We start from the raw sequence: 18,987 nt of genomic DNA on the forward strand, positions 1-18,987 counted from the left end.
TTTAAAGAAACTGTGGGTGGAAGGAACAAGAGAAAACAAGAAGCAGAGCAGACTCATTCTCCTCCAGAAATGTTGGCTGACAGAGGGAGAGGCCCCTGAGCTTGGCACTGCAGCCCTGCAGGTAACCATCACAGTCTTCCCTTCCCAGCTTCACCACGGAGGCAAGATTAGTACAGCATTAGCTGAAAGCAGATACTCTCAGCTTCCAAAAGGATCACTTCTGAAATCACATCACCTCTGAATACTTCTCAACTGTTATATAGTGACCGTGCTGTCTTAATAGACACCTGCCATAGGGAAAAGACAGTTTAGACAAAACCAAGATTAAAGCAGTTCTTTGATTTATTGGCTACACATAATTAATTACCAGTCTGTGAGCTCAGTATCAGCACCACTCAGAATCATACCAGAAGTAAAACAGATATATCACAATATCAGTCACTTTAGAAATGTTAACATACAACTACAAGTTTCTGAACATCCCTCTATGAATAAAATTTAAAAGCTCTACTCCCCCTGACACAAAAGCACCCAAACATACTTGACTGCACACAAATGCCATATCCCCTCATTCAGGTGCTTTACATGCACAAGACTCTCCTGGAAGCAGGGGCTTCCCGACTTGCATACCCTTGCTGTTGCAGGTGTTGTTGCTCCACATTACATGCGGCACCCTGCAGCCCACTAATTACAAAACCGTTGAGAGATCATTCCACAAGGTCATATAACCATTCCCCAGCTCCCTGCTTGGTGCATGCCACTTTGTCACTCCAGTAGCTGGGCACAGGCTGCTCATTGCATCCACAGGGAAGAGGCAGAGGCAGAGCTTGCAATGCTGGTGAGGCAGCTTTTAAGAACATCAAACTGGATTTGTTGTACCACTCCATTCCCACTCCAAGCTCTCTTCCCACTATTAGAAAGCTTCACTGTTACACTGCTTTTCAAGCTGGCTCCTTTATTTAGAAACATAGAACCATAAAATGTTGGAAGGGGTTGGAAGGGACCTTAAAGCCCACCCAGTTCCAGCCCCCTGCTATGGGCAGGGACACCTCCCACCAGACCAGGTTGCCCAAAGCCCCATCCAGCCTGGCCTTGAACACCTCCAGGGATGGGGTATCCACAGCTTCTCTGGGCAACCTGTGACAGTGCCTCACCACCCTCACAGTAAAGAACTTCCTTATATCTAATCTAAACCAACCATCTTGTAGTTTAAAGCCATTACCCATTGCCCTATCACTACACCCCCTGACAAAGAGTCCCTCTCCAGTTTGTCTTCATAGGAGAGGTGCTCCAGCCCCTTGATCATCCTCATGGCCCTCCTCTGGATTCATTGTAATATTTCCATGTCCTTCTTGTGCAGGATGCAGGACCTTACACTTGGCCATGTTGAACTTCATGAGGTTTTAGAAGACTCTTCATACTTCCCTGGTCCTCCCTGGCTGATAGTTCTCCTCCTCTTCAGCATGGTCGGTTTGGGCAGACGCCCTCTCATGCAATGTGGGGGAGAGCACACTCAGCCTCCCATCCAACAACAGCTGTTGCTCGGGCCATCCTGCCAAGGGTGGGCTTTGTGAGTACCCCTGCAAGTGCTGCTGACACAGCAAGCAAGCTGTGAGGTCACACCTTATTTGCATGTAGTAGCCTCATAATCAGCCTCAGGGAAACCTCTGTGAAGATGTTCCCTCTTGAACCTGTGTCGGATGCAGGTAAAGCAGTGCTCCATGACCTTAGTCCAAATATCAGGGTGCTGGGATTGTCCCCAGGATGCTTGGCTGAACCCTACCACACGGATACGAGACACAACTCTGTGCAAAGAGCAACCAGCTACAGAGCCACATCCAGCAGCTTCCTCCAGCAATAAATGCAAAAGAAACCCACTGGTTTTGACTTGTCCATAGTTAAGGTGTGTACAAAGGTCAGTCATCAAGTTCATTGAGTTATTTATGCCAAAAAATCAGAAATGTTATTAACAGACTTCATTGCAATCCCTATTTAGTGTTTTTTTTCTAACAGGTACAGTAGAAATAACAAAAATAAATGAAGAGGTAGGTCAAAATTATTGTTGATTCATTACTGTCAAAATAAGAAGTTCTAACAGTTCCATGAGTATTTTTTAATCTAAAAACTCCATAAAATTACAGTCTTCCATTCATTTCCTCAAAGTACTAGAAAAAGGAAATGGTTTAAAATTGAAAGATCTTAACACATAAATCACCAACCCCATTAATATTTAATGTTTATATGAAATAAAGGTTTGAAATATTTATCACACTTCCTTTGTTCACAAATCTGTGTCAAAGAAACAAGGACAAGGACAAGAAATAATCTGTCACTTGGTTGTCACAAGGATTTTAGCCATCTTACTTTGACTCCACCATTTGTGAAAATCTAGCCTACCTGTCAGATGATTAGTGATAAACGTTATCAGCTTCTAATGCTGTCTTCTCCCCTGTCACAGGAATAAATAAATAAATAAATAAATAAATAAGTTATTTCTTTCTAACATATCATGACCTTTCTTTATCCATTGAACATTTAGTCTTACGCAAACAAGAAGGTCCTGCTATTCAAACTCAGTGTTTTTTTGTTAGAACTCTGCAGTATTCCAACATCTACATCTCATAACTGTAGTTCAAATGCAAACGTAAAGATTAAGCTATGATGAAATCCAGTACAGGAGACAACTTCTTGGCTATTTGTATATTGGCATAACTCAAGTATGCCTAGGAAATATAATGCACAAGTATCATGGTCTTAGAAATTAACTAGGAAAAATAGAATAAATGAGCTTCATTAAATTTTCTGCCAGTGGTTCTGTCTGGTTACAAATGTAGGGCTTTGAGCCAAAAATAGGATTGATTAAGTTTATAATCTATGCTGCATACTCTGCCGGACAAGTCCCTGAGCAACCCAAACTAATTAGACCTCTTTTGAGCAGGGGATTGGACTACATCTCCTCCAGAGGTGCCTTCTAACCTAAGTTATTTTATGACTCTATGATACAATACCTAGACCTTTTAAATTTAAAATTAATCCTAGTGAAAGTTAGTACAAATTCTTAATTTTAGATATAGATGTTCTTCATAAAGAACCGGCATCAAATGCAATATTTAGACAAATTTCTAGAGGAAATGATTGAATGTTGCAATGTAGGATTTAGCTCTCAGGGAAGTGTCTTTTTAACGAATTATGCTATCTCCTGTACATGACATTTCCTGTGGGAAGAATATTGTGTCTGTTTTTATTATACCATGAAGTACACATGTACTGGAACCTTCGCTTCATATTGCCTGTGTGCCACTTGGTATGATAAATTTCAAAGCATACAGGCAATATTTATACACTGAAGGTTTTTTATATATTATTATTCCATGAGAGATTTAGGATGCAACAACCATGTTGGCTGGTTATTACCTCCCTGTTCATTTGCATTTGAGCCCAAGAAGTTTTAACTGATAACTCTTTTTCACATAAAGCAGATTTTAATACATATTCAGAAGAAAACTATTTCTAGCAGAAATATACTTCAGAATATTAGTTGGATGTAACAGCATGAAGGACACAAAACTGACACAGACATACAGTTTTAGAGGGCTTATAACACTATCTATGTTTGCTGAGCACTCACTTATCTGTGTGGTCATTTTGACAGATAGTATGAGGGCTGAACTGAAACTACTCAGTGATCCCAGAGCATTCTTCTGAAATCTGTGGCATACCCAGCTCTTTCATATTTGGCAACACAGTGGACCAACTATTCTCCCAGAGGGTGAGCTGTTTAAAAAATGGATAATTTTTAAACTAGGACATTGACAACAATATTAATTCAAGATCAATTCAAAATGGATAGATTCTTTGAATTTTTTTGAAACATAAAATTGAAAACAAACCATTTACAGATTAATCCCTATTTACTTTTTTCATAAATTGATATTTGAATGAAAAACTGATCATTTTGACATTTCACAGTTCTATTTCGTACACTTTCTTAGCTGAAACCTTTCACCCAATGTGAACCAAATGGTCTCACGCATGCTTACTGAAGCCTTCTTATTTTCCTCAAGTAACCACATGCTTGACCTACTTGACCACAAACACAGCAAATATTCAGTTCTGTCTTGTTTGGACAGTTCATCTCAACTCCACGTGCAGCCAAGCCCCAGAAATACACATTGCAGGTATGACTGGTGTTTTGCTGCTAGAAAGCTACTTCCCAGCTCCATTTTCTGCCTGCCAGACATCTCCCAGGCTTCCAGCAGCCTCTGCCCGGTTTCTCTGCCTTCACAGTACCTAACTGAGGTGGCTTCTAACTTCCACCATTACTTATTCTTCCTTTTTGAAGCTCTCCTTCGTAGCTGAACTGGGGCAAACACCACTTGCAATCTACCGTGTTGTTACCAAAAGCGATCTAGCACATTTGTAATCAAATTCAGGGATGAAACTAGTTTCTACAGTTCAGTTTCTTCAAACAAAGAGCAGAGACAAATCCTCAATGTGTAATTGGATCCTTATTAGTTTGAGGAGCCTCTTTTCTTTTAATTGACATTCGATAAAACAAGTATGGCATGCTCAGTGAAAAAAAGGGTGTTGGCATTCTTATTTACTACCCGGTTACTTTGATGTAGACTGGCTTGTTATAATATTTAAAGTAGAACTGAGACAACCTTACAAGATTCATGCTCTTAAAATTTGCTGTATTTTCCATTTAAGAACATTTTATAGAAGAATTCATATTCTCATTATATGACAAATTTCTCACAAAAATGCTTGTCCAAATAGACATATACAAAAAACAATGAGATTTGTAAGAAAGCTCATACCTGAAGCTGTTAAGCTGGGTTAAATTTCTGAGGATATGCACTCACTGGTGTCCTTGGTACCATTCCTTTTTATTTTCCGTGATCATTGCATGCCTTTCTTTATTTAAAGCAAACTTTTAAAGACTTCATTCCTTTCCTTCTTGTCTCACTTCTTTCTTTTCCCACCTATTTCAGTCCCATTGTTTTTAAGTTCAGGAAGACAAACACAACTCTAAGGATGAGAATATAGTATATTTGACTTGTATTAAAAATTATACCTGTAATTAATCTCTAAGCATTAATAAATAAGCTGTTCTTTTAGAGACTTACATTTCAAATGCTATGTTTTGATAATATTACATATATCTTGGCCTCTTTCTGTAAGCATTCGACCATGGACATCTAAAATACACATTGTACATCACACTGCAATGTGACTTGAAGATACAGGAAGGCTTCATGGCATTATTTGTTCCATGGGTAGCTGATGAAAACAGAAAGAAATGCACTCTCATTTACCTGCTAGCATTCTCAGTGCAGTGTTATTCTTCGGGAGTCATGTTTCTTTATCTGGGCTGTGACTGCTGAAAGCACAGCCTGGAAGCCTCTGTATTCAATAGCTGATGTACATAGTGAAAATACAACAATCTATGTTAGGAAAATATTCACTCTTTCAGATTGTTGCATAACAGAAAAGGATTCACAACCTCTATCAATATCAGATTTCATTCTGATAATGGTGTGTTTAGTATTCAATAAGAAAGTGAATATTTTATGGAAGGAATATATAGCACACAGTGTAATCAACTTTAAAGGACTGTTTTAAAGGTCTTTTTCATACAAAGACCAGTACGGTGATAATGAAGAGAAGATATGGTTTATTTAATATTCTCTCTCTGTTAGACAAACTAACAGACAAGTAAGGACCAGAAATCTAGTTATATGGTTGTATACCCCTTGCAGAAGAATATCTTCTGCATATGATGTAGAGTGTTCCAGAGATCAGGGCAGCCCCTGAGGTCTGCTCACAAGGTTTTCTCTAGACCCTTGCATTATTTGAATCCTCATGTCTTCAGCCAGACCTCAGACTAGGAGTCCCAAAAAGTAGGAGTTTGCTATCACCCACTAAGTACTCACTAGCTTTGAGAGTGTGATTCAGTCTTTACAATCTTATTTCTAACAGAACACTCTCAAAATTCATTAAAAAAAAAAAAAAAAAATAAAGGCTCAGGACAAAAGAATTGCCAGATTGTTGGAGCAACAAGTGATTTCAAACCACAGATTAAAAAAAAAAAAAAAAAAAAAGCACATAAGCAGCTTAAAATTTGAATTGTCCATATGTCAAGGAACAAATTGCAAACTTTAATAGTTACTAAACAGGCTGTAGATGTTCTCAGGGGGTAGGAAAAAAATAGCACAAATTCTTCTGTAATTATGTCATATAAATTGGCATTGTTCACTGACCCTCAAACCTATTCTGCTATATTTTGCTGTTCCATAGCATATGTGTTGCAGAAAACTTGCTTAGTAACTGACTGTTTTCTACAGTCTATGCTTCCTTAAATGTATTTACTTGGTATCAAGACAGGCTGCAAATGTGCTGCTCAATTACACAGCAACCAAAATTCCGGCAGCACACATGAGAGTTAGGTTGACATTGGCGTGGAAGTGGTTCTAAGACTTGCATAAACATATTTAGGCATATGTGACACATTAAGGTGTTTGTTAATACTGTTTTAAAGACTACCCAGAATGAAATATTACCATTTTCTCCACAGACACCAAAGGAAACCACAGGTACTCATATGGACACCCTTTTGTCAAACCTCACTTTAAAACAGAGATATGATAGAACTGTTGTTAATATGGATTTTGTAGGATTCAGCAATAATCATTTTTGCACTTTATTGGATTTTTAGGCTTGTAATAAGTTGTCCACTGTAAAATAGCCTTGGACTTGAAGAAGCTTTATGAGACCCTCCAACTTGTTTTTACGTTGAATGCAGAATTTGTGTGTCTGTACTTGGTTTCAGACTTCGGTTCATATTAATTTTTATTTTATTTTATTTTACTTTTTAAGCAAGGCCTGTTTTCTAATTTAATTTGTCCATCACATGATACAGTAAGCATTTTAATTTCTCAGTGATCATTCAATTTCTAATCATGCAGCATGCCTTGGGGGAGCACAGTCAATTGTAAAAGTTGGTGCCAGTAATGAACACTCATTTAAATCATTTGCATTCCCTTTTACACCAGAGGGGTGTGACATTTTGAAATAACTAGAATTAATAAAACTAACTTATTAATTTTTAGAGTTCTGAGGCATTCTGTGAAGAGTAGCATTTAAATTAGCAGAGTTTAAAATGATTTTAAGAGTAAAATCTGAAGAAGTATTTCCATTTCTATTTTCTTGTTCTCATTATTACAAAATAAATCATCATTTAACAATGATGTAAAAGTATGCAGTGCTAAAGCATTAATTTTGCAGGTAAAGAAAAGGTAGCTTCTACTCTATTACACTGTGACATTGTCTTCTAGTTACACAGCACAGTCTGAATATATTCCCATAATATTTGGTATTAACAGAAATTTTGAAATTCCCGGGAAAAAAAAAAATAATACTGTTTGCAAAATTTCTTTCTCTTACAGATGCAGGAGGTTGATGAACAATGTGAATCAATTTGAATGCAGTTCAATTAGCATATTTGTGTTTGAATCAACTGTAAATTTCCACCCAGGACACAAATGCATGTCCAGACTTGTAATTCACTGATTTGTTAACCTGGGAACAGAGACAATATTTTAGCTATGGAGGCAAGTATGGAAAAAAGCAATGTTACAACTTATGCAGTTTATATCAAATCACAAAATTAAATCAACATGTAAATATCTATTTTACATACTTGTGTTTTTTTTTTTAATTACAGAATGATGGACTTACATTAGAAACATACACCAGTATTCAATAGCATTCAATGGATAGTCCTTTTGTACCTCCAGATATCGTATAGATAATGCATATAAAACACTGTATTTCTTTTGATCAAAGTCTCAGGTTAACTCTTTGTCCTATATCAATGAATTAATTATATCAGCCTCAACACAGCTTAAAATTCAATAGGATTAGCCTCATTTTACATTTATGATATTCCTCTCATCTGCTTTGATTTACAGAAAAGAATCTTTATTAAAGGAAAGTCTGAATCTAACGAATTAATGCAAAAGTCAGGTTTTCAGTCAGCTCAGTTCCTGCATTTCAGTGACTTAAAATGTATTTTTTATGATATTCCAGGGTAATTAAAAACAAAAATCAACAGTCATTGATTAAACTATGAGTAAGATGAGCTTAACTGCCTCATTTTCAGCAGAACAAAATCTCTGTCATATTGTAGCCCTCTACTACCACAGAATCATTAGGGAGCTCCTACTAAAAGTATCAGACAAAGGTGGCATTGTTGCAAAAAGGAGTCAAAAGATACAGACAGTAACAGTTGAAAACATGTTTTGAGAGGATACCAGAGAGGTGCTTGTACTACATTCCTCTTACTTAATATGGGATATTTGTGTGCATTTAGATTTTCAGAATGCCAGGCACTAAACTGCTTCCATCCACTAACATCTACACTGATGTTTTTGTGGTTAGACAATGTTTGCCTTGTGTTGTGTTGGCAAAAGGAAGGCAAAAGGAGCCTCTGTAAGTCATTGACTGAAAATATTTACATCTCCAGAATATAACAAACCCAGAGCCAGAGATGCAACAAAGTGTTGTCTTCTCTTCTTAGTCCCACAAAATGAAGAGGAGGGGGAGACAGGGAAGTGAAATAGCTCGTGGCACCCAGTATGACCCCTGTATGTGCTAAGGGGTCAACTTTCCACATGTTAATCCCTTGCTTTACTTTGTTCATGACCAGTCAGATATTCAGTGCACTGTTTCATCAAAAAAGCACAATAGGTTATGCTGGTGCTAGTGCCTTCAATATGGACATTCCCTGAAATAATCGGTGGTCACTTTGCCTGTTTGAGTGCGTGTGTCTACAGGCAGACATCCTCGTTAGTAATACATGTGGTCCATTTCTGATCATCTTTTGTTGTCACTGTTAGCAGTCTAAATAAACACAATATGCTTCCACCATCCACTGTGTACCATTCTTGCATGTGCACTTTTACTGCACGCTGAGGGGGACTTTTATACCGTATCTTACTCCTATTTGATCTCACACATCCTCATCAGAGAGAAACAGCCAGGAAATTCTCCATGCTGGGCATGCTCCATCTAGAGTCTGCGGGAGCAGCAGCCGAGCAGCCTAACAGCAGCTCCATGTGATTAAGCAGTGCATTAAGCCTGTGCATACTGACATTCAGGCACTTCTGGAGCTCTAAGTGTTAGATTTTCCATCATCTCATTCCTTTAATACAGTCTATGTGTGTGTGTCATACAATCCAGTATTACTACTCTGTGGGAATGGAAAAACATATCAAGCTCAAATGTTACGGTGGAGTTTTTAATCTTTTCTTCTACAGCAAATGCAATAAACTCCAAGATACCCAGGTGCTGAGAAGAAAATGTGGATTTCTTTCCTGAGGTTTTGCTAACATTTTTTGTGAACAGATAGTTACAGCTGAATACATGCCACCTCAGAACATGAGATTGTATCAATCTTGTCAACAGAGGATTGGGAATATAAATCACATCACCAGCAGACTGGAATTTGTATTAAATGTATCAATAAGCAGCGTGTTCACATCATAACATCTTGCCAGAAGGCTTGTATTCTCTATGATGAAGTACAATTTTTCCCATCAGTAAGTCAAAAGCTGGAGCCACTTAGCATTAAATCATTTGAGGCCAGACATCTATTAACACACTTAGAGACATGGGCAAACACTTCCAGTAGACTGTGATAGCTAGCAGATAATTTATTCCTAGTCTCCCTTCAAAGGTGATGATATAGATAAAAACTGAACTCAAAAATAAACTAAGGAGTACAAGACCAGCATCTATAAGCAACAACTTTGATTTAACGTGTACATGACCAAGTATAAAAACATGGAAAAAAAATTTAGTGTTTTGTGACAAAATTTCCCTTTGTGTAGCTTCATGGAATTTGATGACTAGAACATTAATCTTGGAACAGTATAAAATATCCATGCTTTATTGTCTAAATAAAGTAGCAACATCAGAGATAAAAGTTGCCTTTGTGATTGAAATCATGTCTTTCATACTACCTCAGCTTCAGAACTGCTCTAAATATGTTGTACTCTGCCAAGTCTGTATTTTGTTTAAAACTGAAGGTAGGTTATATGCTGATTTCATTTAAATAATAGTTATGATAATTATGATGCTGATGCCGATGATTACAATAATATCAGATCTTTCTCATATCTGTTATTTCTCTCTGTTACTACATCAGTTCTCTTGAAAAAATAGTTACTGTGATACACAGTGATGCATCCTGTCACTAGTAGCACCCATTTTCCCAGCCAAAAATTCCATAGAGCTTCAGGACCAATTTTTTTTTTCCAAAACTTTTTTTCAGGACCGTATTGAGATGTTTCCTCCACAAGGTCCCACTGATTCCTGGGTTGTTGCATCAGAATTCAGATTTGCTGCTCAAATATGAGTAATGTACAATTTTAAATATTAATCATAAGCGCTAGTGAGTACAGAACAGGGGATACAAGAAGCATAAATCCCCAATTCTGAAGCTCTTTCAGAGTGTCACACATGATATAAAAAGCATTTGATGACTGCTATAGCACTTGGATATGTTTGCACTGCATCTCTAGAGACTCCATCCAACACTCCATCCAACACTTGGATGGAAATTCAAGAAGCGTTAAAGTTTCATTACATCCAAAGTTCATTATTGACTGAGTGATAAAATAGGCTAGTTGCTGTCACTTAATGGTAGAAGGCATATGCTTTGGTCTGCTGTGCTGGCAATAAAAGAAAGCAGGAAGGGAGGGGGGTTATGGCTTGCTTAGTTTCACTCAAAGCCCATTATTTCTTTTGTTCCTGTAAAAATGAAGTACAAATTAATATAGATTTTACAGAGGGCTTGTAAAGATGACCAGAATTTGCTTTCTTAGTGAGCTGATCCTCAGAAAGCCCTCAAGTGTCAATAGCAGAAGCCTTGTACAAGCCCAAGAATAAGATGCAGCTTTTATCCTTTTGTTTCAGAGAGGTCAAGTGAAAGCAGCCCGAGGCACCTTTACAAGAGATTTGGGCAGGTACAGTTCAGGCACAGTACTGCAGATCACGAGGCCCTGCCTGGGACCATGAGGGCGCAGAGAAGCCTGTGGTTGGCACACGTTGGACTGGGCAGCAGGGTTTTAGGACGGCAGCTGGAGTTTTGGTGTGGTGGTGTAAATTATGTCAGGTTTTATTTCTGGTTTTCTAACAATGCAATTCGCCTTCAGTTCAAATCTGTATGGATCAGCCAATACAGTAGTAAATAAATTTGTGACCAGTTACTCTCATACAATTGCCATTTGAAGTTTTTTCCTTTGCAATCCTGTGTCACTGCATATATGATTCCTTTGGTTTGCAATCATGTACGCTTCCCGTAGATACCCAGGCTATTCAGGGCCAAGTTCCTAGCTTATGAAGACAACAGAAAGTGGCTTACTCGCTTATTCTTTTTTGTTTGTTTTATTTTGAATAATCCAACACTAATTGGTTTTCAAGAACTGAGTAGCTGGATCTTCTTCCTTTGCCTTTGCTCATGATACTATTCAGCTAAGAATAGCTAACTTGTGCCTGCTCCTCAGGATACTTTTATCCCAACCATGTGTTTGGGAACTAGACAGTACAGCCGTGTCTGCATGCCACATCTGCCTCACATAACAAACTCTGCCAATTCCAGCTTGGGTCTGTACATTATGCTGCCAGTCTTCCCCCAGTAACATGGAGACAGGAGAACTTTATTTGACCAGATAATCAGTTATTATTGTCAGAACTACGCGATCAAAGAGAAATTGGCAGGACATTGGTTTGGCACCACCCTTAAAATTTGTCAGCATCATTTTATTGCAAAATTAAAGATAAATATTAATGTCCAAAACCTCTGATTTCAGTATTCACCACTTTCAAGTATCTGAACTGAGACAGGCAATGAAAACACAGCAGTGGTTCTGTAGACTAACCGAATTATAAAAATATACCATGAAGACAGGAAAATATGCTGGATTTTCCTTCTATTTTTTTTCCTGTAGTAAATGCACATGTAATTGATAGATCTTGGATTCTTGTTACCTGTGTAACAAAACACAATCATTTTTAGGAAAGAACTTGAGTATTTTACTGGACTGCACCTTTCCTAATTGGTAATAAAATCCTGGCAAGTTAAAAAACAAAACAAAACAACAACAGCAAAATAAAAAACAGATACCCAGAAGCTATATAGCACTGCCTGTATCAACAACATAGTTATTTACTTTAGGAGTGTGAACTTGTAAACTCTGCATTTCTCTTTCAGAAATTATTTACAGGAGAAATTAGAATCTAAGCATTGGTGAGGAATGCTTTCATTTGATAACTGGATTTTTTTCATTTTCATGTGCTTCCATAGTGCCTGAAGAGACTTGTACATTCAAGTCTCTGATTCTGCTGTATGGATTAAACACCCTGGCCAGACTACGGGAATGTGTCAGTCATCCCTCTTAATGAGACACTGATGCCTATTGGAAATCTAAGTGACAGTGAATTAGAAAAGATACAGTCCAGCTAAAGAATCAAAATGCAAAGGCAAATGAGAGCACAAGATATTCAAAATATAACTCTCAAGAAAAAAATTGCCAAATTTGCAAAAGAAAAAAGTTTATAATATTTTTAAATGTCTTCTTCTTTAAAATGTAAAGGAAGTCCTGCAAAGAACTTAATCAGGCGAAAAATGAAAAAAAAAAAAAAAAAAGCTATCAGTCAGGGCGCAGTGATGCCCTTGGGGCAGGCAGAGCAAGCCATTGGGGCAGTCTGGGTTTTCTGAGGGGTTCTCCCTTGCACAGTTCATTTTAGTTTATCTTCCCCCAAGTATAGGTGAACAAGCAAAGAGTGGATGATGATCAGGATCTGGAAAATGCAGCCAAATCCACTTTGCTATAAATAAATAAATAAATAAATGAATGAATAAATAAGCAGGAATAACTGCTGTTCAAATACATCATGATTGAATAAATGTAGAAGTGTTCATATCCTGTAGTTTGACATTGTGGTACAATAACCTTTATTTCTATTCTTAGCATCTGGACTGATCCTTGTGGGGGGGAGAGGGGGGGAATTAAAAAAATGAGAAATAAAACATTTGAGGGCCTAAAATATCATTATTTTGAACATTACAGACAGTGATCCTTCATTGATTGTTTTAAAGAATTTGTGGCATTTCATTCAGTACATGATCAAGATATCTGAAATATTGACGTCTAATATTGCTCTAAGAGTTTTATAGAAGACATTGAGCTAGTTATTTGAGAAATCAAGCTCTACCAAATTATTTATAAATCCAATAACAAGTATATGAGTGACACAGAAATGTAAGCAGCAGAAGTTACATTTTTTTACTCTCAGAGACCAGCTCACCTGGTGTAAACGGAAATGGCTCCATAGCAGTCTGTGGACAGTACTGTGACTTATGTCAGTTCTGGATCTGGGTGACTATTTGCACATAATCTGAATACATGTTTCCATGAAAATATATACCTTTTGAGGCTTTCAATGCGTTTTGCTGCAAATTCAGTAGAACTAGGACACAGGTCATTCCTTGAAGCATTTATATTTACACTTCACTATAACACTGCATGTTTTACTATATAACTAACTGTAATTGAAGGAAGCAGAAAGACCAAAAAAAAATATATCTTTAACCACTGGATTAAGTCAACAGGGACAACCTAACTGAGAGCTAATTTGAAATAAAGTCTTGGAAAGAGAATGGTTTAATACAACAAATATCCCATCAATAGTACGGATTACATTTTGGACCTTTGTACCCCAAATAAGGAAATTGTCACTTAAGTTTGGTAATTGATCTAACTGGGAACATGTTGAGGGGTAGAATTACTAAACATTAATTAAAAAGAGGGGAGGAAAATGGTGAATAAAAAATTAAAATTTCAGTTATAATAGAGTCTTTATACAGATTCATCCCATTCCTGTCTGGCTCTGGCACTATCTTCACCCAGCCTCTTTCTCTTCCTTCTTGCTAGAGACTTTTCTAGCCATTTGGACTGGGACACTAGCTTTCTCCACCTTAAAGAACAGCGGTACCCCTTTCTGGTCTAACTATGTGGGAAATAGAAATGAGAGGATATTCAATCATATCAGCACATATTAACCTGAAGTGTAACTATTATTATACATTGCCGCTTCTCACAATTCAATCAGTATTTACTCAGTATTACTTTGAGTACAACTCAAAGGTTATTAAAAAAAAAACTTTTGCTTTTCCATTGAAATACGAGTTTGAGATTGCTAGCAATCATAAAAATGATGCATGAATAGCACTGATATAGCATTGATATAATGTAGGCAGATGATATGCAAGCATCACCAATAATCTCTGTGAATGCAGCTCTGGTCACACCTGAAAGAGCCTTGCTAATATTCCTTCCATTCTGCTGGGATTAGATTGTAGACATTGGGAGGGGAATAAATAGCTACCTGCATAAAACACCCACACACTAGCAAGCGAATGGCGTTTTGAAATAAAGATATGCAGATTTATTTTTACCACAAAGGTGAAATGATTGAATTAGAACCTGAAGAGGTTCTGAGCACATTCTGTCAATAAATCACATGCCAGAACAAACAGGTCTGAATACAACCTGCATAAAAATACGCAGAATGCCAAATGGGAGTGTACACTCCTAGTGCTTATTTTTATTTAAGGCATGTATACATTTTAAAATGTGTGGAGAGTTTCAGCTAACTGCTTGCACATCAAGAAATGCATGGGAGATCAAATCCCGTGTTGATGGCTTTGTAATAGGAAGCCACAAACCTGGAACGTCACTGTGCTACTGACCTTCTGTGATTCACAACAGCATCAGACACTGAAGTAGGTTGTCAGTGTCACAAGGAAACTGAATTCTTTTTTAAAAAGGACAGTAAGCTACTCAGAATTTTATACATGTATATATGGAGTTAATAAAAACAGGTATTAATTACAGCTGGCAAAAAAAAAAAAAAAAGACTTTCTGCTTATTTCTCAAGATTTGTCAAGCTGTCCCCCAATCACGTTACAATGACAAACAATTCAATTTAAAAACATATTCAAGTCTAATTATGTCAGATTCCTTTCCAAGTATGTCTCAGTTTGTTGGGTTAAGTTATAGAAAATTGCTACTTAGAAATCCAGAATCACAGAAGTAGTTTTTGACGTGAAATATCTGAGATACTTTATGTATCTTTGCCAGTCTTTACAAGAATTCATTTTGATAACACAGTGGTGATGGAAGTATTGATTCAAGTTTGCACAACACAGAAACTTCTGCATATGCTACAGAACTGCAGAAAAATATATTTATACAACAAAAGGCAATTTTCCAGCTTCCTTATCCACAAAACAAGATACGATGGTGAAATATTGATATGTCCTGCAAACATGGCAAATGTAACAAAACAAGAAAAAGCATTCAACATTTATGCAGAAGTAATGTTTTCCTCAGGGTCTCTGTCTACAAGATGAATGCTTCCTGTGATCACCGACTCTTCTTGAGCTGAGGTGTTCTCCAGCTGCTTATTTGTGCAATATGGGATGTGGCCACAAAAATACATGTAAATCCACGGGTTGGTACAACTATTTAAATTGCCGAGAAGCATGATAATGGTGAATGCTGAACCTGGAATGAAGTAGTTAAAGGGATAACAGAGTAAATAAAGCATTCATGCAAGTAACATTTTCACAATCTGCTGCTTTATGGTGTACTTGCTCATATATTAATGTTACAGTAATATTGGGAAAATCCCATGTTTTCAATGCCATTTTTAACTGTCTAAGGTATAAAGCATACTGTATTGTATGCATTTCAGAGTTAAATAGTTCTTTACAGCTCTTTTTTGATGTAGCTGCATTACATTTAAAAGCAATTGCTAACTTGCTATACAGACACATACAAACAGATATTGATATAAATATATGTAGAGTAATACTCAAATTCACACTGATAGAAAGAATTCTTAAAACAAAGATCAGATTTATTTTTTTTTATCAGACACAGCTATTATTTATATATTTTAGGGTTAATATCTTTAAGTTTTCAATAGGTGAACTTAAATAAACTCACCTACCAGAGAGCCTGCCTTTCACAAAGAGGCAAGTATAAGTTTGACATGATTAATCTTGTTTCCAGCATGGTGTTCTTTGATACATCTACTAGGCTTTTTTTTTTTTCTTTATAAAGAGCTGTTTCATGACTTTTAATTGTCTTATAGTGTACTACAGATACTCATCAACATGATTTCAACATTCAAAAAATCAGATTTCTTAGAACACCACTGTTCTATACATTAAATAAGAAATATTTATTTTATTACATTGAATAATTAACCATTTCTTTTCATCTCAAGAGCCCCAAATACTGCCGTGATAGTATCTGAAACCTCCAAAAGTCTGAACTGAACCCTTGCCAGAGCATTACTTTCACTGTGCTGTTTGTTAATCACAGAATCATTCACCACTCAAAACACACACACCCTTACTTACATGATGTTTTCAACACATAATATATGAAGTTCTCTGTATCTAAGTCTATACAGTAGATAAACAATACGGTAATTTATTTTTAATCATAGCCAAATGATCACAGATAACTTTTACACAAAAGCAAAGTCCACATCTAAAGCTATGTGCTAGCCTGCTATGAAGTTATTAATGAGGATGGAGAGTATCTTACCTTCAGTAATGACACTTGGGAACCACACAGACCACAGCTGTGCAATGAAGAAAGGTGACCAGCAGAGAACATATGCAACAACTGTCACCACTGTCATTTTTACAGTCTTGATCATAGCCTTTGAAATACAGTTCACACTGCTTGCTCGGGATGGCAGGACTTGCTTCTGATTTGTTACTTCATATTCATTCTGTTTTTTCACATATATATTTCTTTTGATTATTTTGCAGATCTTAACCTGGCATGTGATAAGGACGGCTGAGGGAATGAAGAATATAACTACAAAAATCCAAGTCACGTATGCCCTAGGGCCCCACGGTTGAATAAATTCAGCCCAACATTCAAAGATACCTGGAGATATTTCAGTCTTAGAAAAGATAAATACCTGTGGTAGGCTAAGAATCAAGGATATAGACCAGCTGGTGCAAATGGGAATGTTCCACAGAGCTCTCTTCTTTTGGAAAGTGACCATAGGGTAGCAAACTGCTTGATATCTGTCCACTGTCATGACCACTATCATGTAAGTGGAGGCAAACATGCCCAGCAATTGTAGATACTTGATAATTCTGCACAAGAAATCTGGCCCTATGAAAACATCTGTAATATCCCATATAAGCTGAGGCAGTACTTGAAAAAAGGCTACCACTAAGTCAGCTATGCTGAGGTGAAGCATGAATACATACATCCTAGAGAGCTTCTTTCTTCTTCTCCACAGCACCAAAATGAGAATAAAATTGCCCACAGACGCTGTCAGAAATATCACCCCCAGTACAGCAATCTCTACTTGAGCTAATTGCTCATCTCTTTCTGGTCTTCCAACGGGATCTGACTTATTTGTCAAACTCAGGAATCTGTGAGTAGAAGGACTTTCAGTCTGATGTGTGCTATCCTGCATAGGAAATGAAAAATTCTTCATAGTGCACGGAAGCTACTCACAGTAGCTGCTACTTGCGACTCAGGTTGACAGCTGTGAAGTGCTGGCTGGCGAATAAACCAGCACAGGTTCAGGTTTCAGGATATCTTCGAGCGAATCTCCTCCTGCTTGTGCGAACCAAAGCACTGGACCTGTGTCTCGATAAAATTCTGCCTCTTGCTGGAGTGCAAAAAGGCTTTATATAGGCTCCGAGTCGAGCCTTATGTAACTCCAGAGTCATCTGGTAGGCTGCAGGGACCCGAGCCAATAGCAACGCGAGCCACACAATTGGGTGAAATACATAAATAAAAGGAGAACTTCACAGGCTCGACATAATTAAATTACTCACTTCAGTCAAAAGCCGAACTTGTAAATAGCTGCGGCCAAAATCATGCTCAAACGATATTACTCATGAGAGTTCGCTCGGATATTTTTTACGCAACCCAGGAGTGTGTGCTTCAGCTTAATCAGAAGGAATGTTTGGACGTAGATGGAAAGTTGGGCCCCTGAGCTCAGATGCATCGTAACTGCGCTCCTCTGGGCTCCTGGGGCAAGACCACATCCTAAACGCAGCACAGACAAAGAGATACATTTTTCCATAGTTTTTTTTTTTTTTTTCTTTTTTGGAGGGGGGGTATCTAAGTCACCTTATTCTGAGAAAAAAAAATAAGAAAGAAAGAAAGAAAAGAAAAGAAAAAAAAAAAAGGCTTTTAACTGCCCTAAAAATAATCTTTTTATTTCAAGAATGGGGTCAAGCCTTGGATGTTTGTTTGTTTGTTTTTTTTTTCTCAGCAAAATGAAAAATAACACATGTGAAATAAGTTACTTTTAATGGGACTGTGAGTCTACTGAGAATTTAATAGGAAAATAAGTGAAAATTCAGTGGGAAATCCAACTGAGGAAAAGGTCTGTACAAGGAAACGGTTTCCTAGGGTCTCTATACTCCTAGTGCTAAAGGCTGAGAGGTCATTTTTCACTATCTGATCCTTTTTATCTTTGAGTAGTAAGTCATATCATGACCACAAGAATTTCATTGTTCTTCAATCTTCCAGTGTAACTTTTGCATATTGGTAGTGGCAGATAAGAATAACAATTTTGATTTAATTTCATTTGTTCTCCCTTAGTCTGTCCTCTTAATCACAAAAAGATGGATTTAATAAAAGGAATTAATTCAATATGAAAGATAACACATATTGGTTTGCAACCTTGTCTGAAGCTAGAGCACTCATATCCTTTTGGATAAGGTCAGGGGACTGGTAATTTGAAGTTCTTCTGAAGAGGAAACTGATAAGGTTAAAAGTATACACACTGCATGTATAGTACGCTATACATCTATACTGATTTATCTTTGTGATCATGACTATGTTATAAAAGCAGCTGAAAGAT

General features: G+C 37.2%; 1 protein-coding gene and 1 long non-coding RNA gene across 5 annotated transcripts; one reads left to right on the forward strand and one right to left on the reverse strand.

Annotated features, from left to right (window-relative positions):
- The first annotated feature begins 789 nt into the window (after positions 1-789).
- On the forward strand, positions 790-17,045 carry LOC106047896 (uncharacterized). 4 transcript variants are annotated; one of them, XR_001214015.3, is made up of 4 exons: positions 790-1,903; positions 3,653-3,769; positions 15,462-15,582; positions 16,919-17,000. It is a non-coding gene; the product is annotated as an uncharacterized lncRNA (long non-coding RNA). The 4 variants fall into 4 exon arrangements; XR_001214006.3 differs by lacking the exons at positions 15,462-15,582; positions 16,919-17,000 and adding exons at positions 10,337-10,420; positions 10,981-11,116 and having other exon boundaries at positions 795-1,903; XR_007164002.2 differs by lacking the exons at positions 15,462-15,582; positions 16,919-17,000 and adding an exon at positions 7,449-8,291 and having other exon boundaries at positions 804-1,903.
- LOC106047885 (arg8-vasotocin receptor-like) lies at positions 10,414-18,175 on the reverse strand. Its single transcript, XM_013199607.3, has 2 exons — positions 16,689-18,175; positions 10,414-15,635 (listed from the first exon to the last, which is right to left on the reverse strand). Exons 1-2 carry the CDS (start codon positions 17,602-17,604, stop codon positions 15,436-15,438), a joined length of 1,116 nt encoding a protein of 371 aa, XP_013055061.2. The 5' UTR covers positions 17,605-18,175; the 3' UTR covers positions 10,414-15,435.
- Positions 18,176-18,987: the final 812 nt, after the last annotated feature.

The sequence above is a fragment of the Anser cygnoides genome, chromosome 1, assembly GCF_040182565.1.
Source record: "Anser cygnoides isolate HZ-2024a breed goose chromosome 1, Taihu_goose_T2T_genome, whole genome shotgun sequence".
Lineage (NCBI taxonomy): Eukaryota > Metazoa > Chordata > Aves > Anseriformes > Anatidae > Anser > Anser cygnoides.